Here is an 18,909-nt window from a genome sequence, read left to right as displayed (position 1 = left end):
TTTTCTGCCTTTCTGCAAACACCCTGTCTTTTTGGATGCAATTCTGCTTCACAGACTTGTCCTGTTTCTGTCTAAACGGTGTTCTCACAATTCCAGTCTTTTGCTTTACTGTCATTCATTCCTGTTACTCTACACCACAAATGTGCTGAGTTAGTAGCTCACTCCAGTATGAAGTTTTCCTGTTGTTTCTTACTTGCATAATTACCAGAGTTCTAGTGCCTGTTCTTAGTGCTCCGAGTTTCCTGAACCACATGTATTCGCAGTGATCTGTCTTGTCTAAACCCATTGCTTTGTGTGTCCTGATATTCCAGTCTTTGCTTTGTACTTTATTCACCTGTCCTTTACCTGGTTATTTCTTTCAATGCTGCTTTTTGCTTGGATTACACCTTGGTCCACTTTTGTGCCTCCGCTCTGTATCCATTGACAGTGTGACCCTGGGTTGGTCTTCATTGAGATCAGATAAGGAAAAGACTTCTTTTGCCTTCATCTAGTCCGTGGAGTCTTGCCTGCCTCAGTATATGGTCTCCAGTTTTACCCTTACACAGAGAACAACAGTCTCTTTGGCACGCCTAACTCATGACGCTGCTGTATGACAGTTGTTTAGAGTTATCTGCTGGTACCGATCCAAAGGGTTTTTCAAAGGAGCAACCCATTGTCTGAGTGCATCTCAGGCAAGCACTGCAAACAATTCCATTTTTTAATGTGTCAGGGCTTACAAATGATTAAAATATATATATATATATTTTCTTTTTACTTTTTTTAATAATTCACACTAGACCTCCAGGGAAAGTCCCTTAGTTTACATAGTCGACCTAGGAGCAATGCACTCGCCCCATGCTGACAAGTTACATTTACCAGTGATTTCTGTAAAATGGTGGATGTAACCATAAGTACACTTAAGCAAACGTGCATTTGCCATTTTCTGCAAGCAAAGTTTGCTTGCAGTAAATGAAAAATACAAATTTGAAAACATCCCAATACTCCCCAGGAAGGTCAAGTACCATGCAAATGCTACTTGCCCTTCATGAAATATGATCTATGTTAGCTTGCATTTGTATAGTGCCTCCTGCCATGAATTATAGCATCAAAGCACTTTTTTCCTGTCAGAGAGGCAAAGGGGGAGTGTTTTAGAACATTCAGTAGTGGTAGGGAGGAGCAAAGATGGGTAGATCATTGGGAAGAGTGTAAGGGATAGATAAGAAGCACTGGAAGTTATGGGGAGGAAAAGGGGGCGGAAAGGAGCTATGTGTCCAATTGGACCGAATTGATCACGGGACTCCACTGTGTTCCGTCGTGTGCAGCGCTGAATTACAAGAGGTGCTCGCCACGTCAGGGAGTATGTATGGAATTTACTCATCTCATGGTGAGCAAAGGCATGTTGAATCCATGACCAAGTAGCAGACGGCAAAGCCCTTATAGGGCCCCCGACAAACATTCAGGAGGGGTGGCATGTCAGAAATCTGGATTTGCCAAGTTTAAAAAAAAGGTCCCTGAAAAGCAAGCAAAAACAATCTTGACTTTTTTGGGGCTTCCTCATTTATGTCGTGGTTACCAAAAGGATATTTTGGCAAAACACTAGGCTTACACCTCTATGCAAGGAGCTTAAGGATGCAAAGCCTGTTTGTGGCTCTGCAGTGGTCAGACTTTGAGCCTTCCAGTGCCATGGAGAACCAAGGCATGTCGGAGCTTTGCCCAAGAAGACAGACAGCAGAGCCTTTCTACTTACTTCCCTAAAATAAACTATCTTAAAATCTCCACACCTAGGCAAGGGGGCTAGTAGATTTTGGGAACACTGTATTTATGTTTAAAAGGTGTTATTAAGAAACTGGTCTACACGAGTGACTCCGAGGCGCTGATCTCGTGTACTTAGTCGCTCCTCTGTAATGTAGGGAATAGATCGACCAGGCGCACTAGTGGGATCGGGTCAAAGCATTCGGGCCTGTGCTCGATACCGACAGAACACGTCATCCCTCGGTTCCCCCTTTTGGGCTCTGTGCAGTCGGGGAAGTCTGTGAGGGTGAAAAAACAGATGGAAGCTTAAATGTTTTGGTTTATTGCCTAATGAAGCCGGTCTAATTAGAAAGGCAAGCCTGAGGCCCCCCTAAAGGAATCTGCAGAGAGAAGGTCTCTTTAGTTCACTAACAGGGGTAGCCTGCTATTCTGGGGGGCAAGCCAATGGCAAAACAGTTAATTGCAGTGACACCCCACACTTAGTCCCTGGCACAATTAGCAGAAATTGCGTCTTACCAAACAGCCCCAGGCCTTCCACCACTCGTCAAACTCCACCTTCCATTCCTTCACCAACCCCAAAAAAAACACAAGACAACTCTGTGTGGGGGCAGAAGGGTACCACAACTGCTTTGTTCCGGCAGGGGTGGTTAATTTACAGGTGCTCAGTCACAACGACGGCACACTCTCAGGATTCTACGCTGGGCTGGGGTCCTAGCTGAAACTCCTCTCAGTCACACGGGTTGGTGCACAAACACTGACCATGGAGCCGCTAACCTTTACCCAGAGTTCCTCCCTAAAATCTCTCTCAAATTGTCGTTCTACTCGGCCCCTGGTCACATGACCACCTACAATCTTTTAGTGACGAGGCCTCGTGCCCGCCACTTCTCTTTTCTTACTTTCTTTATTGGGCCCTCGTGTCCCTACCTCCTCATTTCATTCTTTATTCAGGCTTCGTGCCCATTTCTAAGTCACACTTTGCCATCTTGTGTCTTTTTTGCAGCAAGGCCCATCAGAGGTCTCATATCTGCCACTGGCCATTGTTCAAAGCTTGGGACTGCGCAGCTCCTCGTGATTCCTACCAGCTATTTTGGAACGGATGCACCCCTGTAACTGCGCCACAAATCCCTGAAGGAAGTTGTTGCACTCTTCTCATTACACTGAGCTGTGGCCTCTCTGCCCACATTCCTGAAAACAGCCAACACCATTCCGGACGTACTGAACCCTCAAATTGAGCAAGTTGTCGCCCTTAGCCCAGTCTGCGTCATCTCCCCTCTGCCCCCTTTAAGGTGATACCCCAGCCAGCGACAATACCAACCGGCCATGTGACATCTGGAAGGAAAACTTCAACCAATCCTCCAGTCGCCTCCACCCCTATAGTGTGCATCTCTATGCTGGAGTACCTCAATCGCCCCCAGCAACTAAGCCATCCAGCGGCATGTTACCCCCAGGCCTACTACGGAGTGCAGCGGTGTGTCCTACACCCATTTTTTCAAATCCCCTCTTCCACTACATATAAAGAACCCTCCTACAGACAACTTACGATCGAGGTGTCTCTCTACACCGAGAGACCCATTACACTGGTGCATGGACTACCCACCCTTCCACCATTTTGATTTGAAATGTTCTCACCCCGCCACAGTCTCTCTGCGCTATAGTGACCCCATTAGCCCCCGTTACTGACACGAGTAGTGTGTTTTGCCTTGCATTTTGCTCCTCCTCCCTCTGCCGTAGGCACATTGTACTGGTAGCGCAGTACTTCTGGTAGCGCACCTGCAATCACATTATCTTTCCTGTCCCCCCCACCCCACTGTGCCCAGGTGGGTTGGGCAAGTTGTGCTAAAGGGCAGTGGGAGTTGGTGCCAACAGCGGTGACCACCAAGTCCTCCCTAGCAGCCAGGGCAGCCACTGGCATAACAAGAACCAGGAGCACGCGAGGGGAAAAGATGGGGCGGCAGTGGCCCCAGCTAGCCCGATGAGGACAGTAAAAAGCTAGTCTGGGTGTAGCGATTGCCAAACTCATGTACATTCTGGGCCAAAAGAAAGTGTAGGAGAGTATGGGGGATTTAACCACGTGACAATCCACATATAGGGCCTCATTACACGGATGGCGGTAAGGATTTACCGGTACCGGTAAAATACCGGTACATCCTTAACGCCTTACTACGAGGTCCCTTTGCGGGTTGGGGGATTTAACGCCTGCTTCTTGCAGGCGTTAAAAACCAACCGGCAAAGGGACCCAGGGAGCTAATTACGGTACCGCAATTTGCGGTACCGTAATTAGCACCTTCCCCATTCCCATTGAGCCCTATGGGGCAAAAATGGGAATGGGGAAGGGCAATGGTGGAAGGGGGACTTACCGCCCCGCCAACCTTGGAATGGGGCGGTAAATCCCCTTTCCGCCAAGGCGGTGCCGGTATTTTACCGGCATGAACCATGGCGCTAATAGCGCCATGGTTCTCCGCCATCCGTGTAATGAGGCCCATGGACAATGCTTGAACAGGTTCCCTTTCTTATTACACTTTTTAGAGGAAAGAAAATTTGGGGTGTGTATGGTGCCACGTCTTATGCAGACCGTCTTGTAGGTGCTGTCCCTGACCGCATCCTTCCACTCACAACACACGGATCCCTCTGAGCATCCATACACCCTACTCCCAGCCCCCAAGCCGGGGTCACGAAGCACGTGAGTCCCACAACAACAAAATCGGATTGCTCAGGAAGCGAGGAAATGCCACAATTTCCATTGTAAGAAGAACACAACAATGATGGCTTTGACCAAGGGGAACACAACCAGTACTGCCATGTTGGCAGTAGCAGCCACTCCAAGAAAATACTGGTCTTTGCTTGACAGTATGAGAACTGTAATAACAGATGTGTGTGTTGGATGTCCCCAATAACGCTGTGTTGCCTGTAAAACACGGTTCCGTGGTACAAGGCTGTCTTTCCTCTCCCCCACCACAAATGCAGAGCCTTCCTTCACCCCTCCACCCCCCTCGCTCCCTGCTGTTGAGCTGGGCCAGGGCCAGGGTCAGGGGCAGCATTCTGAAGCGGTTTCCCTGCGGTCCTGAGGCGACTGAAGGACGCCAAGGAAGGTCTCCCCAACGCGTTTGCAAAGCTGTGCTCAGTGAAGGCAGGGGCATCTAATGCACCAGCACGTAAGTAACCATGCATAGTGCTGTGGGGGGAGTACACAAAACAAGAGGTGATGGCTGGAAGGTTTAGAATTCATCTCAACTTCTGGCGTTGCTCTGGGCGACCCTCCAGACCATCGTGCTTCGCCTGCCTAGCCATTACAAAAGGGGAAAGACCACATGCAAATCTGGCTTGGCCCCACCCCAAAAGGAGCAGTCCAGCCCTAACTGCTAGGTCACATCCCTTCTGCGCGAGACAACCTTTGCATTAGATCCTTTGCAAATGCAAACACTACATTTGCATTACGGAACGAGGGCAATCACTTGCTCCATAATGCACTTTTTTCTGGCTGGAACACTTTTTGGAGCATTTAAGAGGAGCAGCGCCCCATCGCCTCCCGATTGGTGATTCGCCTCTCTGAGGCAGCGAGGTGGGGACAGACTTTGCAGAGGTTCACAAGGTTAATCCTGGCTGCCATGGCAGAGGTGGCGAGAAAAAGAGTTGACATTTATGTTTGTTTTCAAAGAGCCCTCCACGGTTGAGAGACTTGTGGTGCGGGGGTGGGGGGTGAGAACCCCAGGGGACTTTAGGCTAAGGAAGAAAAGTGCCAACCTGGGACGGGTGGCAGAAAACAGTTGGAGAAGCAAGCGGAAGGCTACGGGGTGAGGGTAGGAGGGAGGAAAGTGATTATGTGGGTATTAATAAATAGGTAGTAGGAGAAACCAAAGCAGGTGATACGTTTGCCCACTGAGGAGGGTGCCATGGATAGACCAAAAAGCTGGGAAATCAAACCCCAATTTACCTTCATGCAAACTGCGCGACATAAGATTTGCTATGGCGCAAATTAGAAGGTGTATGAGAAGCTCAGTATTACACCTGCTACCATATACCTGCTACCATATACCTGCCCAGTAGTGGTTCTGTGCATAACTTTATTTTAAAAACACAGATGTAATTCATAAAGTTGAAAGATGAATAACACGAACAGCCGCTATGTATATATGTACATCAGACCCCAAAATGGGTCCTCAAATTGACTCGTGCGAGGAGCCATTTTACATTGAATCGTTGCTACTCTTTGGCAACTGTTAAAAAAATACTGAAGGCAATTTCCTGTCAGAAAGGAAACAGGGCCACATTTTAATCTCCGTACTACATGGTAAACAAATGCAACTGGAATTGGCATTAGATGACCACATCTTCCCCTTTTTTCAATTTCAAATAAGATAATTCAAACCATTAAGACAGACGTCAGCTCTAAAATCCCACTCCTCCTCCGCTACCTTCCCTTGCAACAAGGGGACACTTCACCACCTCCATTCTGACCCCGGTAAACGATACAAGAACAGTAAGTGACTGCGCCCCCAAAGAGTGCCATGCCTTACAGGCCGACGAATCATCGCTTAATACCAAAGGCCGCTCTGGCCGACTTCCCCCGACCGTTGGTCCTTTTGGAAACAGCGGTCATCAGACAAATCCTTGGGAAACCAAACGGGTACAGAAAAGATCTATCCAACTTCAAGCCTTTCTGAAATGACTAGTCACTGCCTAACAGCAAAACAGAGAAAGGTCTCTCCTGCAAGGCTACCAGTGCATTCAGACCAATCGGGTACTGAAACAACCCATGAATGCACCAGAAAAGAAATGCAGATGACAACATTCTTCTAGACACAGAGTTGCTATTGACATGGTGACCGAAGATTCTGCATCATTCCCAGCATCCTTAATGGCCAATTCCTGTACAACACCCAATAACAAATAACATAACAGGTTTTATATAGGCCCTCATGGTAGATTCCTCCAGATTCTAAGTAATGTAATGTTAGCTGTTTTTACCCAACTCAATGGCACTCGGTTTAACAATCTCAAAAGGCATGCCGTACAGGCTTTCCCTTAGAGGCGAGTGCTTAACTTTTGAGTGATTTTCACCAACTAGAAAGTGCGGCCTCCTTCCTACAAAACCAGACCTCACAATTGGGCCACTTCAAAGATCAGAAACCAGCTATAAGGGGGCTCCCACAAGACTCTGCTCCATTCCCGTGGCTCTTTAATGCCTACATCAGGCCCTTGCATTGTTCAGAGTTCGATAGGCCCTTCCATCGAAGCATGAACAACTCAAAACCTGATGCGCCTGGACAGTGGCAACAGCCTACCAAAACCCAAGCGCTTTAGGAAGGCGCCGACTGAATGATCATCGGCAGCCTCTGCCTCAACAGGTGCAAAGCTGAAGTGTAACCTGTGTGGAATGCCCACCTCAGAAGCAGGCCTCTTTCCATGGCCATGGGGCCCTGCTCCCTCGCCACCCCTACAGTGAACAAGGAGTCGAGGAGTCCTTCTCAATACAGGCTTAACCATCAACCCCTAGAAAAGACACTGGGAAACTGAAATCTGTCCACTATAAGATTCGCACCTTAAGAAAATACTACTCCGCTTGACATCCACCATAAAGGAGAGAACCTTTAATCTTCTCTTCATTAGTCTTAGAGCTTTAGTCTTTATCCAATACAATAGCAGAGGGCGGGCCTCAACATCCACTGTAGGTCACAGCTCCAAAATACACACAGCCTAGGGCAGAAAATAAACCACCAATGCTTTAAACCATCCCAAAATGTCTATTTCAAAAGGCCATCCCACGCCAAATTCAGAGGGCCGCCTTTACTCGGGACTAATAGACCTCCTCAGTGTCCTTCATTCATTCATTCATTCATTCATTCATTCATTCATTCATTCATTCAGGTGCCACGTCGTCAACTTCTGCACCAAGGATCCAATAATGACCAATTCAGGCCCCACAACCATCCCCTGATGGACACATTAAATAGACAGATTCTAGATCCCAATGCTGCTGGGTTACACACAGTTAATCATCACCACTCCCGTGTAGGTTTGTTTTTGAATCTTGGATGCACGTTTTGCTTGGCTGTGAAAGACGTTTAGCCTTATCCCTACTCCTAGAGCCTCCCTTTATCTCCCACCGCTAGTGCTTGGAACCAGCCTGCTCTGCATATGTAACGCATCCCAAACCAGCAAGGAATAAACACTTTCAGGGTTCAATATCATAATTTGAGATAAGAGCACTTAGCCCCATTTCGTGCAGTTAGGAGCAACAGATGTTTCATTTTACTTGGGAAGAACAACATGGACCGTATACCCAAAAGGCGTGTTTTTATACAAGTAAAAATGTGTTCATCCTTTTGAAACGTGGGCGTTTTTCATGTAATTCCAGAATTCTATGTAGGTAGGCAAGTCCTGAAGCATGATCATGAAACAGGCCCTCTGCACATCTGGCCGCACTATTGCAGAAGTCTGCTTTGCAGAAGGTGTTACGGGCCATTGGTCTGGACACCTAAGCAGAGCAGAGCAGATTCCAACAAGGGTCAGACATGTGTACCTGTTCATCCATATTTTCCCTTTGTTGAGAGCAATAACCTGATGTTTAAGATTGCAGGTACCCTGCTTAGGTGGGGCCCGGCTTCCTGTGAAAGGAGCTCTGGTAACGCACCTTAGTGCATAGTTAGAATTCTCCGCGTGTAGAATTCCTGGAGCTTTGAGCTGCAGGCACAAGAAGACTGGCAGAAAGACACTGATCACTGTGAAAACGGCTATTGGTAAGGACAGGTGGGATCAAATATTAACTAGGTGGAAAACTGAAAGGCTTATGAACGCATACTTCACTGGCTCTTAACCCCAAACCGATCTCCGCTCAGTGAAAGCTACTGTCCAAGAAAGGAAGAACATGAAACAAAAAGTAATGGTTTGAAAAATGGAATGCACAATAGTTTTGATGATGCAGAATTAAGCTTTCGAAATGAAGGTAATTGGCCAAAAGTGGGAGGAGGACTTTTTCTGTATTTTTTAGGAACGAAACACGTGATCCAACAGAACCAGGTGTGATGAGTCAGGAATGAAACTGACACAGTGGTTTTATATTTTTGGCCATAGACTTTTATTAAACAAAAAGGGGTTTGGGACATACCTCTCTTACCCTGCTCCGAGTGGTATTTTCCCTATCAAACCAAAACTAGTGGGTCGTTCCTTTGTCTGAATGTCTGTAACAACCAGCCAAGTGTCCAAAGTCCTATTCTGACCCTCACATGCTAAAATCAACTCTAAAGTGCACGAGAAAAGTGTCTGGCCTTGAAAAGGGTTGAAATGTTAAAAAGAAAAAATATTTCACTCCAACACAAAAGTTCCAGGTAGATACGAGTCACAGGCTCGGGGTAACTCAATACCCTGGATTTCTCTTCATTCAGTATCAGTTCCTTGAGTTGCCTTGAAGGAACAGAATTAGAATACAAAGTAACTCGGTTAACAATTGCAATGTTAGTAGGCTGCCTGGTGTACTTTCCTGCCAGGCTTCTTCCACTTCTGGATATGTTTCATTCACACTCTTTGATTATTTCTCATTTCTTTGTCAGGAGTTTTTTGTGTAACCTTGTTTCATATATTGTTCAGATTGATCTGGCCTGGCATACTCTCTTGCCGGGGCTTATTTCAAATGTTCTGACTTGTTCTCACACACTTGTGACTTGAAATGCCTGCAGTATCCCCTGCCAGGACTGTCCACGTGTTCTCTACGCACACCTGCAAACTTGACAGTCTCGTTGCATTATATTGTTTTGCTTCTTTAAGACATACAGCAATCTTTGCTTCGTCTTGTTCATAACATTTAATTCGGTATCCTTATGGCACCATTTTCGGTACGCCGTCGTATCCCCTCTGCCTTTGGGCAGACTCACCGGGCTTCTGTTACAGGAATGTTACAGCATCCTGTCGGCGACGCGCTCACTCTTTTCAGGTTTGCTGCATGTACCTTGTGGTTCACTGTCTGCCTCGTGACTTTCTCGCGTCTGCTGCATACTGCTCTGGGCTTCTGTAGCATGGACGCTCCTTTCTATTATCGCTGCACGCCAGGAAGCAGTTTACTCTGCTGTGGCATTCCCGCAGTTCACCAGCTTCAGTGGTTTGCCTCCTTTGGTTCCCTTTACGAGCTAGTCGGCTCCACGAACCTCGCTTAGCCCCGGCAGTCTCTCGGTCAGCACTGAGCAGCCAGAAGTGCTCCGGACAGGTCTCGCTCGTCAGCCGATTCTACTGTTTAAATGTCCCGCCTCCAATTACACGCTCACAACAACTAGAGATGGCGTGTGCTCCCAGTCTTTCGTGATCTTCATTGTTCTGCTCCTCTTCCTCGTGGCAGTATTTCCAAGATTAGAAAAAGGAAAGTCATTATGGGAAAACTTACAAGTGGAGTCTGAGGAGATGTCTTTAGTAGGAATAAGGGAGGATGAGGAGAACTAAAACAGCATGCCATTAAGGAATGAGGAATGGAAGGGACATCTTTAAAAGGAAAAGGGGAATTCCATGACTCATCCAATGATGTTGTGAGACTCCCCTGTGAGTTGCCTCCCCACCCCATGTGATCCTCCCTCATATAGCCACACCCAGGGTCACGATCAGGAAATGGCTGTGGTCCCCTGGCCACATGCGAGAAAGACGCTCTTGGGAAAGCAGTGAAGACACCACCTGATTCATCACACTGGCTAGAGAGAACACAAGGGTCTTTAAGCAGTTAAAGCTGCAAATAGTGTGTGCGAGATTCACATGATGTAAAGGAAACGTGCCCTTTAATTGCCACGCAAAATAGTTTCCATTCAAATGGAATCTTAACATTTCTGATCCAACAGCAATAAAACAAAAATATAATTAGCACTAAACCTCAATGTATGAAAAGCACAGCTCATTTTTTCAACCGGACATGAGGGCAGACAAAAACCTCTGAAAATGGAGTTCAGTCCAGGAGGAGGCTGGAGTCTTTTTCGGAATGACAACAGGTTATGCTAACCGACCCTCAGTCATTCCTCATAGGTTGTTTTTCTAACTTTTACAAGTGATTTTGACCAGACAACTAATGTGAATCCAGAACAAATCCATGCTTCAAATATACAAAAATCACTCGATCATATAAAGCATGAAATACAAGATGGCAAAACAACACAGTACACACCAATGTCTGTCTGTTGAGAGAGACTCACCTGCCTTGGCGTATGCCAGCGCCACCTCCGCTAACCTTTGACAGCTGGCCTCGTTCTGGATCGTCCCATCCGCCCGGAGAATTCCTAGAAAACACACGGATATAGATGGGACCAGTCACTTTTACATTTTCTTTATCCCCTTATTGAAATTGCGAACACAAACAGCAAGGACTGATCCGAACAACCAGCTGTGGAGGAAGTGGGAAAGGTTAAGGGAACTCTTCAATGAGTTAGGGGGTTGGGATGTGCTCCAGAGCACCTGGACTTTACAACTGGTAATGATGCACTTAATATGGAACCTACAAGCAAGGAATAAATGCACTTTTACCTGCGCCCTTTCATAGAAGCAGACAGGAGATTGGCCTAAAAGGAAACTGGGAGAGGTTGCAACATACCACTGACTGAATGAACAGTACGGCTGGGGCCCTCTTTCGTGTTAGGAATTTGCTAATGTGGTGCTCACTCCCCGCTCCAGCCACTGGAATGGGGGATTAAGTCCATTAGCACCCGAGGTTGCCAAGGCGGTAACCCTGGGTGCTAAAAAAAACGTTTTTTCTTCCTACAACAGGACGCGAGCGGCAACCCGCTGTAGGAAGGAAAATGGAGCCGCACTTCCCTTTCCATGGAGACATGCGGGACGTGAAGGAAAGGAGAGGTTGCAGTGCCGAAATAAGGTGGGTAGGGGGTGGGGGGATTCTTCAAAAAAATGGGATGGAGCATGGTGGGGGAAGATGGCGGCGGGGGAGCCGGCCGTCACACGCCTTGGAACGTAGGCTGGTACCGGCGCTTCAAGCCTGCGTTCCTAGTCATTCTTAGTCATCTGATTGGCTGGCTCCCCCCGCCCGGGTGCTACTGCATTTGAATTCCACTAGCAGGAAATCTGTCATTCTGTCAGTGGAGCAAGAAACACAATCTGGCAGGATTAAGGAAAAAGAAATGACGCAATCGAAGGGTGAGCAGCATGAAGTGCTCCAGGGAAACCTTTCTTTTTCCTTTCCCACCGCTTTCAGGACCTGCTCCGTCTTTGGGAGAACTGGAATTTCAGGTTAGACCTGGTGGAGCTTAGATACACCGTGCATTTATAGACCGTCCTAAATATGCTGGACCTGCAGAGGTTCCCATTTTTAACACCAAATAAATATTCCCAATATTGTTTGCAACAGGGCATGCATGTTCTGGTTTGCAAAACTCTGCTCGGGGCTCACTCCTGAGGGAATGATCCTCTGTGAATGCATCCTCTGGTGATGACGTAGAAAGTGTGGTTCCTGCAATCCCAAAACATTTGCAAAGCCACCCGGACAATTGTGTGGATTGTGGTCACCTGATACAACCACATCTATTAATAGGATTGACCAAAAAATAAAGATCTACAAAATTCACCTTAAAAAAAAAAAACTATGTATGTTGCAAAGGGAGGTCTAGAGATTGGTTTGCTACATGGAAGCATGCAGGGGGTGGGGGTCACCAGCATAAGAGGGGTGGATATTGTTACTTAAAACAAGTCGGCAGGGGGTCCGGGTATATGTAGGGACTACATGATAAGTGGAGGGCATAGGTGACTATTGGGGACGGCAGATAAGAATGTGAATTAAAGAAGTACAAAAAGAAAAACAAAGAAACAAAAGAAAACAGGCAGTCCATTTTTTCTGTAACCTATCTTTCGACACAGAAACTGTGGACATTTAACAATTTCATTTTCAAACGAGCACAATTGTCCCTTCCCCAAATGCAAACATTGGGGCCACATAAACCTCAAACAAGTAGAATACATGATTATGTAAACAAAAGGTGCACCTGTGTGTCTGCACAGAGTGTAATGTAGCAATGTAGGCACCGAGTGCCACTGAAACTGGTGGTCATAATCAGTGTAGAGCCGATTTTGAATGAGAAAATAAAAAAAGTCAGATTGTGAAAAAAGAATTTAAGACAAAATGCGAAAAGAAAGTGAGGAAAAAAGAAGCAAGTATTAGAAATAATTGAAATAGGTCATGGGGTTGCATAAACATGTTACTATTAACAGTTTTTTGTTTTTTTTGTTTAGTTTTTTTACATAAAGGGCAGTAGGACAGTTTCGACTAAAGCAGACGGTATGTCTGTAGGGTAAAAGGGGAGCAACTGGTGTTGTCCCCTCTTAATGTTAAATTTAATTAAATCAACCTGACTACAAAGTGAGGGGGCACATGAACAGAGGATAGTAAAGCGAATGGGACGGGAGAGGGATGTCAAGTGCTATTTTCTCAGATCAAACTCGAAGTTAAAGGCACAGCAAGTCAAAGTATATAAAAAAAGATTTAATTTTGAATTTAAATATTGGAGATATGAACTTTAAATCGAGTTTGAATAATATGAAGCAGAGGGTAATGCTATCTTGGACAATTACGGAGAGAAGTGTGTAAACTGTGGCTCACAAATACATTTCAAAAGGGAGTGGGAACGGTCTGGATGGGCTGTGGCCGGCATGCTTTACACAACACCGCAGAGCCGTCTGGCCATCTTCTCTTCTTATCCCAACTATCAATTCCGACGGGACTGGCCTGGAACGAATCTGTGCACTGGGGCCACTGAAGTTGGGCAAGGAGGAGGAGAGGCATGTAGACAATGCCCATGTACATGTCGCATTATTCAAATAGCACTTCAATCTGCATGTTTTGGGTTTCTGGGACCTCAGGATCACACATTCTGTTCAAGTGGGAGAAGCCAGGATTAAAATGCAACCTCCCTGCATCTAATTGTAGGTCTAGTGAGGCCATCAAGGCTAGTGTTGCAACCTACCATGCTGTTCAAAATAGCACAGCCCAACAGAACGGGCACGTGGTATGAACTAAAGCTTGACGCTACAGACGTTGGCATGGAAGGAAGCTAGAGTACGATGAAGGACAAGCATTTAACAATTATTTTGTTGGTGAAACATGTCTAATTCATGACTAAGTACAAGGGTCTTGCCAGCATCAAAGGCCATCAAGGTATTTCGCAATCGGACAATGCCATTACTACAGTTGAATAAGACTCAAAAATGCGCAGATCAAACCCTGGATGCCTTCCCAGCTGAGCCGTTGACCAGCAAGCCCACACTCAGCGTGACAGGGACGCCAGAGTAGGATAACGTAGCCCAGCAAGTGAGCGTTCAACCTTCTTTCACCAACAGAGGAGAAGGATAACAGATTGATGAGAATTCCTAGATAGAGGAAGGGCTTTCATGAATGATTCACTCCACCAGATTCAATTAAAACGGGGATATTCACTTTGTTGGTCAACATGTCACTATAATAGAGTTCCACGAGCAAGGAGTTGATCGTGCTCACCACAATGACCGTGGGACGTGTAGGGGCACAAGCAGACATCGCAAGCAATCACCAGGTCAGGGAACGTTGATCGTATCTTCCGCACAGCTTGGATTGCTGGTGTGTCCTCAGAGTCAGCGGCCGAACCACGGTCATCCTAAAGGACGATGGAAACATTAATGGTTTACAGTGAAATTATGCATGAAAACAGCCAGGAGAACAATGGCCACCTCAACAGTAGAGGGAAGAGGACATAAGTCAGGTCTGAACTGCTCTTGCTCTGATGAAATGGACACAGTAACGTGAATAAAAACCTTGAGTTACTTATCCCGAGTGAGCCTATAAATAGAGCTTATTGCTGACCATTTGGCAGGTCATGCAAGTTCTGCAGCATGGCAAAGCCAGGAAGAAAAGCCACAGTGGTCCACCGCCGGAAGAAGGGGAGGACAAAGTGCTGCATCAGTGGAATGGCAGGTTAACTCTGCTCACTGCCAGAAGAGCAGGTTGAGGTGCTGCACTAAAAGGAGTCTAAGCTGAAGCAAAATAATAGCATAAGGGAAGAATGGGTTACTGTGCAATCTGGAAGGGAGGCCGAAGCATCTGAAGACCAACATTTGCAGCTGAACAGCTCACCGTGGGGAAGACCGACTAAAAGACAACTCCTCCAAAAAGATGTCAATTTAAAACCCTGTAACATGAAAGGGCAGCAGATGTGTTATTGGAAGTCCATTTCGGGTAGCAATCACCCCGTAATGTTTCTATGGGACAGAGGTGGCATAAAAGTTGAGAGCCTCTATGCATATCCCTAGTTATTAATTAGCTAGTACCAACTTCATTGGGAATTTGCCACTTGCATGGATTGGGAAACATTTTTAAATAAAAGGATACACCATTACATTCTTTGCCCCTAAAAATGTAGTTTCCTGTAATGTATACGGACATTTCATATTAAAAGTTAACACTGCCACTTTAAATTAATTTTATTGGGATTTACAATGGATACAAATTTAAAACCAGACCAAGCTAAGCAAGTGAATATATAATTATACAAGCTTTTGCCCGTGGCTTCGCTCTCATGGATTTGGTACAATAGTGGTTTTCCCTTCGGGTGCTAGGATTACCAGAGAGTTACGTGAGCTCACTCTGGAACAGGCCACGCAAAACTGCCCATGCGATAAGCAGTCTTCCCTTAGGTAAATGCCTGCTACCTTTAAAGACTGCCCCTAAAAGGTGTTGTAGGTCATGTCATGGTGAAACAAACCTTTAAGAGGAACTGAAGTCTTTTGAATTCAAACGGATATTCTAAAGGTATAAGAGGTATTCATGGTAAGAACACGGACTCAACCTGGTCAGAACCGGTTAGCACTGTAGCCTCAATCACATTTCTGTGGAGAGCTTTCACTCACAATCCGGTGCAATTAGAGATTAGGTGGGTTGAGGTTCCGCAATAATATCACAGGTGCTTCCACTTCGAGAAGAAGTTTGTGTTCGGGAAGACCAGGAGGATTTAAAGTGTTCAAGAACTCAACAGGGTTGTGGACTGCGTCATCACTTTGAACCACTGAGTTTACAGATTTGTACTCCATATGGACTCCTCCGAAAGAATTAATAAGTATCTTATTGATTACGGCAGCCATGCTGTTCTTTGGTGTTAAAATGTCACGCTCACATAACCATTCTGTCGATTTCTCCATTTGATTTTTTAAGTCAGGGTACATTTTGGATCCAAGGTCTGCTAGGGAATTGACAATTGTGCCTATGTCAGAAGGGGTGACAGTTTTTTTTCTCAAATAAAGGATACTCTCCATTACCAATTTTAAGAAGAAGTTCGGAAACTAACTTAATAATGAAGATTTAAAATGTGAATTTTTACTTTTCTAACGTCTTCATTTGTGAGATATGGGTAGCCTTCAAAAATGATTCACCCCGTTTTCCACCTCCCTTAACTGAATTTTCCGAAAAAAATGGTAAAACAAGTGTTCATCTACTTTTTGAAGAAGAATCTAAATACCAAATTTCACGCCTGTAACATCTTCGGTTTTTGAGATATAGGCATCTTAAATAAATTCACCCCCTCCCCTTTTCATACCCTTAGGAAAAATACAGGCCTCCCTCAAAGTCATTCTAAATGCCAGGTCATCAAGTGATCTTCATGCATATCCAGAGGCTTAGTGATGTATAAGAAAATCATACTAAGAAATTGGAAAATAACCAGATTGAAAAGTGGATATCATATTTCAATACCTGTGTCTTTGTGAAAACATGAAATAAGGAGCCAATATGGCAACTTTTAAATGAGGGTTTCTGCCTCCTTACTGCTGCTCCCCCACCCATTGGTGTAAGGTAGCCACGTGGTCCAGCTTATAGCTACCAATTAATCACTGGGGTTAGGGGAAACCTAGACCGCTCTGCCACGGAGACCTAGCAAAGTGTAAAGCCTCTTAGCAAAATTCACATTCACGCCGCTGACCATTAAGTCTTTGAGCAGTAAGTCCCTTCTCTTCTCTCAATCTTCTCAGCACTTGCCCTCTCACCCACCAACTTCCTGTTATTGCCTTCATGCCCTGCCGCTTCCTCCTCGTAGCCAAAATCCCCCTGCAATTTTCACTTCTGCCCTTCTTGAGCCTCTGTTCCTCCTACCTCTACTCCTACCTTGCGCTATTCCTGCCCCGCCTCAGTCTTACCCTTTATTGTATCTGCCCCATGGTACCAACACGATGGTTCACAGTGCATGTGGTGGTTGTGTGGGGTTTGCATTTCCCTCTAACCTCCTATTTTCTGCTACTAGCCCACTGGGTTTGCCACACGTTGCCGTATATTGGGCTCAGTGCCTATATCTTCAGCATTAAACTGCATAGTTTGCGTCATTTCTCCACACCTAGCTTATGTGCTACCGATCCTCATCGTTTATGATCGCATCTCCTGTGCCTAAAATAGCACCTCCAAATGTTATGCAGTGCTTGATATTTGCTTGCATCATTACGCATTGTACCTATTAGACTGTTCCATCTCCACTGTCCACACTGTAGCCAATCCATCGGCACTTCCTCTGTTACAGGCAACCAGTCCACCTTTACATAAACTTGTACCAAATACTAAATAATACCAGTTAAGTAATACTAAACAGGCATAAATGCTCTACAATTTCTTTGCTCTGGTTCACATCAACAGCTTCTCTATGTACTTTGCCTGCGACCAGTGTGCCGCTCCATTTGCGAACCTATATGGAAGTCAATGACACTTAATTCTCGATGCTTTCATGCCTGTGACTTGCATCAGATCGCCCCAAAGGCTTTCTAGCTGCTCCTTTGTAGTACTGCCCACGCCCTTCACATCACACTGCTCCTGACAACAGTCCTGTGCGCTTGCTACGCATTATGTTCACAGCTTTGTCCAGCTGGACAGTTTTGTCCAGCTGGCCCTCCACAGCAATCACTCACCTGCTTTTCACATGTTCAGCCTTTCCCGCCTTTAGAATTAAAACCGCAAAACTGGTTTCCTCACTACGTGGCCCCTTCCACTGCATTTCTATCCAACATTTTAAAAACACCAGGTTGGCCCACTATTATAGAAATGTTTCATCTCACCTCCAAAATTGTCCATTTGGGTTAAAATCCTGTAGAAAACCACAAACACATGGCATATGGTGCACCAAGATGAACGGCCTCCTTCATGATGACCAATCCGGCTTCCTAACACTGAGAAGTACTAAATCCAGTCTCCTGTCGGTAAGAGAACATCCTTGAAGCAGTAGCCAAGAACACCCATTTTTCTCTCATCCATCTCTACAGGGATCGACACAGCAATAGTCCCCTAAACAGAGCGCACACCAGCATCGGGCTGCTTCACTCGACTGGACACGGACTACCTTCAGGAACATTCTCACCATGTCAAAACAGGCAATTCCTCTCCCCAACATCCCAAGTGCTGTTCTTCAAGATAGTGTTATTTCACATTTGATGTTTAGTGTATAGGTCAGCCCCTTTGCCTATCTGATCAATGCCTTCATCCCTTACTTTCAGATTTATGCTGATGACTCAGGCTCCCCTGGAGTCGGAGGATAAAGACTTGGATAAATACCTTCCTCTACAAAAAGAAGTCCCTGGACCATTGCCAACATTTGCTTAAATCTGCCTAAACTGAAATTGTCGGATTTGATACCTCGACTCCGTTCTCCCTTCCTTTTTAAATTCCTGCCTCTTGGGATACCCTGCACCTTCCCACAATGCCGGCACACTGGCCATTGTGTTTGCCAACAATCTGACTCCCCTCCACCCCAATTCAACTGGGGGGCTCAACAAATTAAACAAAATCAAGTGCTCAAGGAACATCTACCTCTACGAACTCTGCACCAGAATACTGACCTAGCCCAAGCTCTAGTTCTCGCAAGTCTACACCAATTCTCAGAGTGACCACCACATATAAGAAAGGTGCATTGAAATGGATTGGAAACTCACTGCACATCCAGCTTCCAAGAACTGAAATTAGGGTGCCTGCACCATACCTCTATCAATCCCTGTGACTTGTCTCGAAACAGCTGGATGAAGAACTTTCTCAAAAAATACTAAGGATCCACAGAAAAATCTGATGCTGCCATCTGGAACCCTAGTAGTGCTGTGTTCTGCTCAATCCAGATTTCATTCCACATGACCAGAGGGAACCACGTCATGGCTTCCTTCATTTGACTCTGTGGGCAGTGCCGGGTTACTTACCTTGAGGATTCCTGCTTCCACTGA

General features: G+C 45.8%; 1 protein-coding gene across 1 annotated transcript in view; it reads right to left on the bottom strand.

The window, feature by feature from the left end:
- The window catches only part of ALAD (aminolevulinate dehydratase), a 190,025-nt gene that overhangs the window by 76,872 nt on the left and 94,244 nt on the right, over window positions 1-18,909 (bottom strand). The window contains exons 5-6 of the mRNA XM_069609792.1: window positions 14,195-14,330; window positions 10,893-10,976 (exon numbers count right to left, since the gene is read on the bottom strand). Coding sequence (XP_069465893.1) covers window positions 10,893-10,976; window positions 14,195-14,330 — 220 coding nt within the window. The remainder of the gene's footprint in view (window positions 1-10,892; window positions 10,977-14,194; window positions 14,331-18,909) is intronic.

The sequence above is a fragment of the Ambystoma mexicanum genome, chromosome 8, assembly GCF_040938575.1.
Source record: "Ambystoma mexicanum isolate Mex_15411 chromosome 8, UKY_AmexF1_1, whole genome shotgun sequence".
NCBI classification, from domain to species: Eukaryota; Metazoa; Chordata; class Amphibia; order Caudata; family Ambystomatidae; genus Ambystoma; species Ambystoma mexicanum.
Note: the sequence above shows the minus strand (reverse complement) of the source record. Positions and strands in the feature narration are given on the sequence as shown.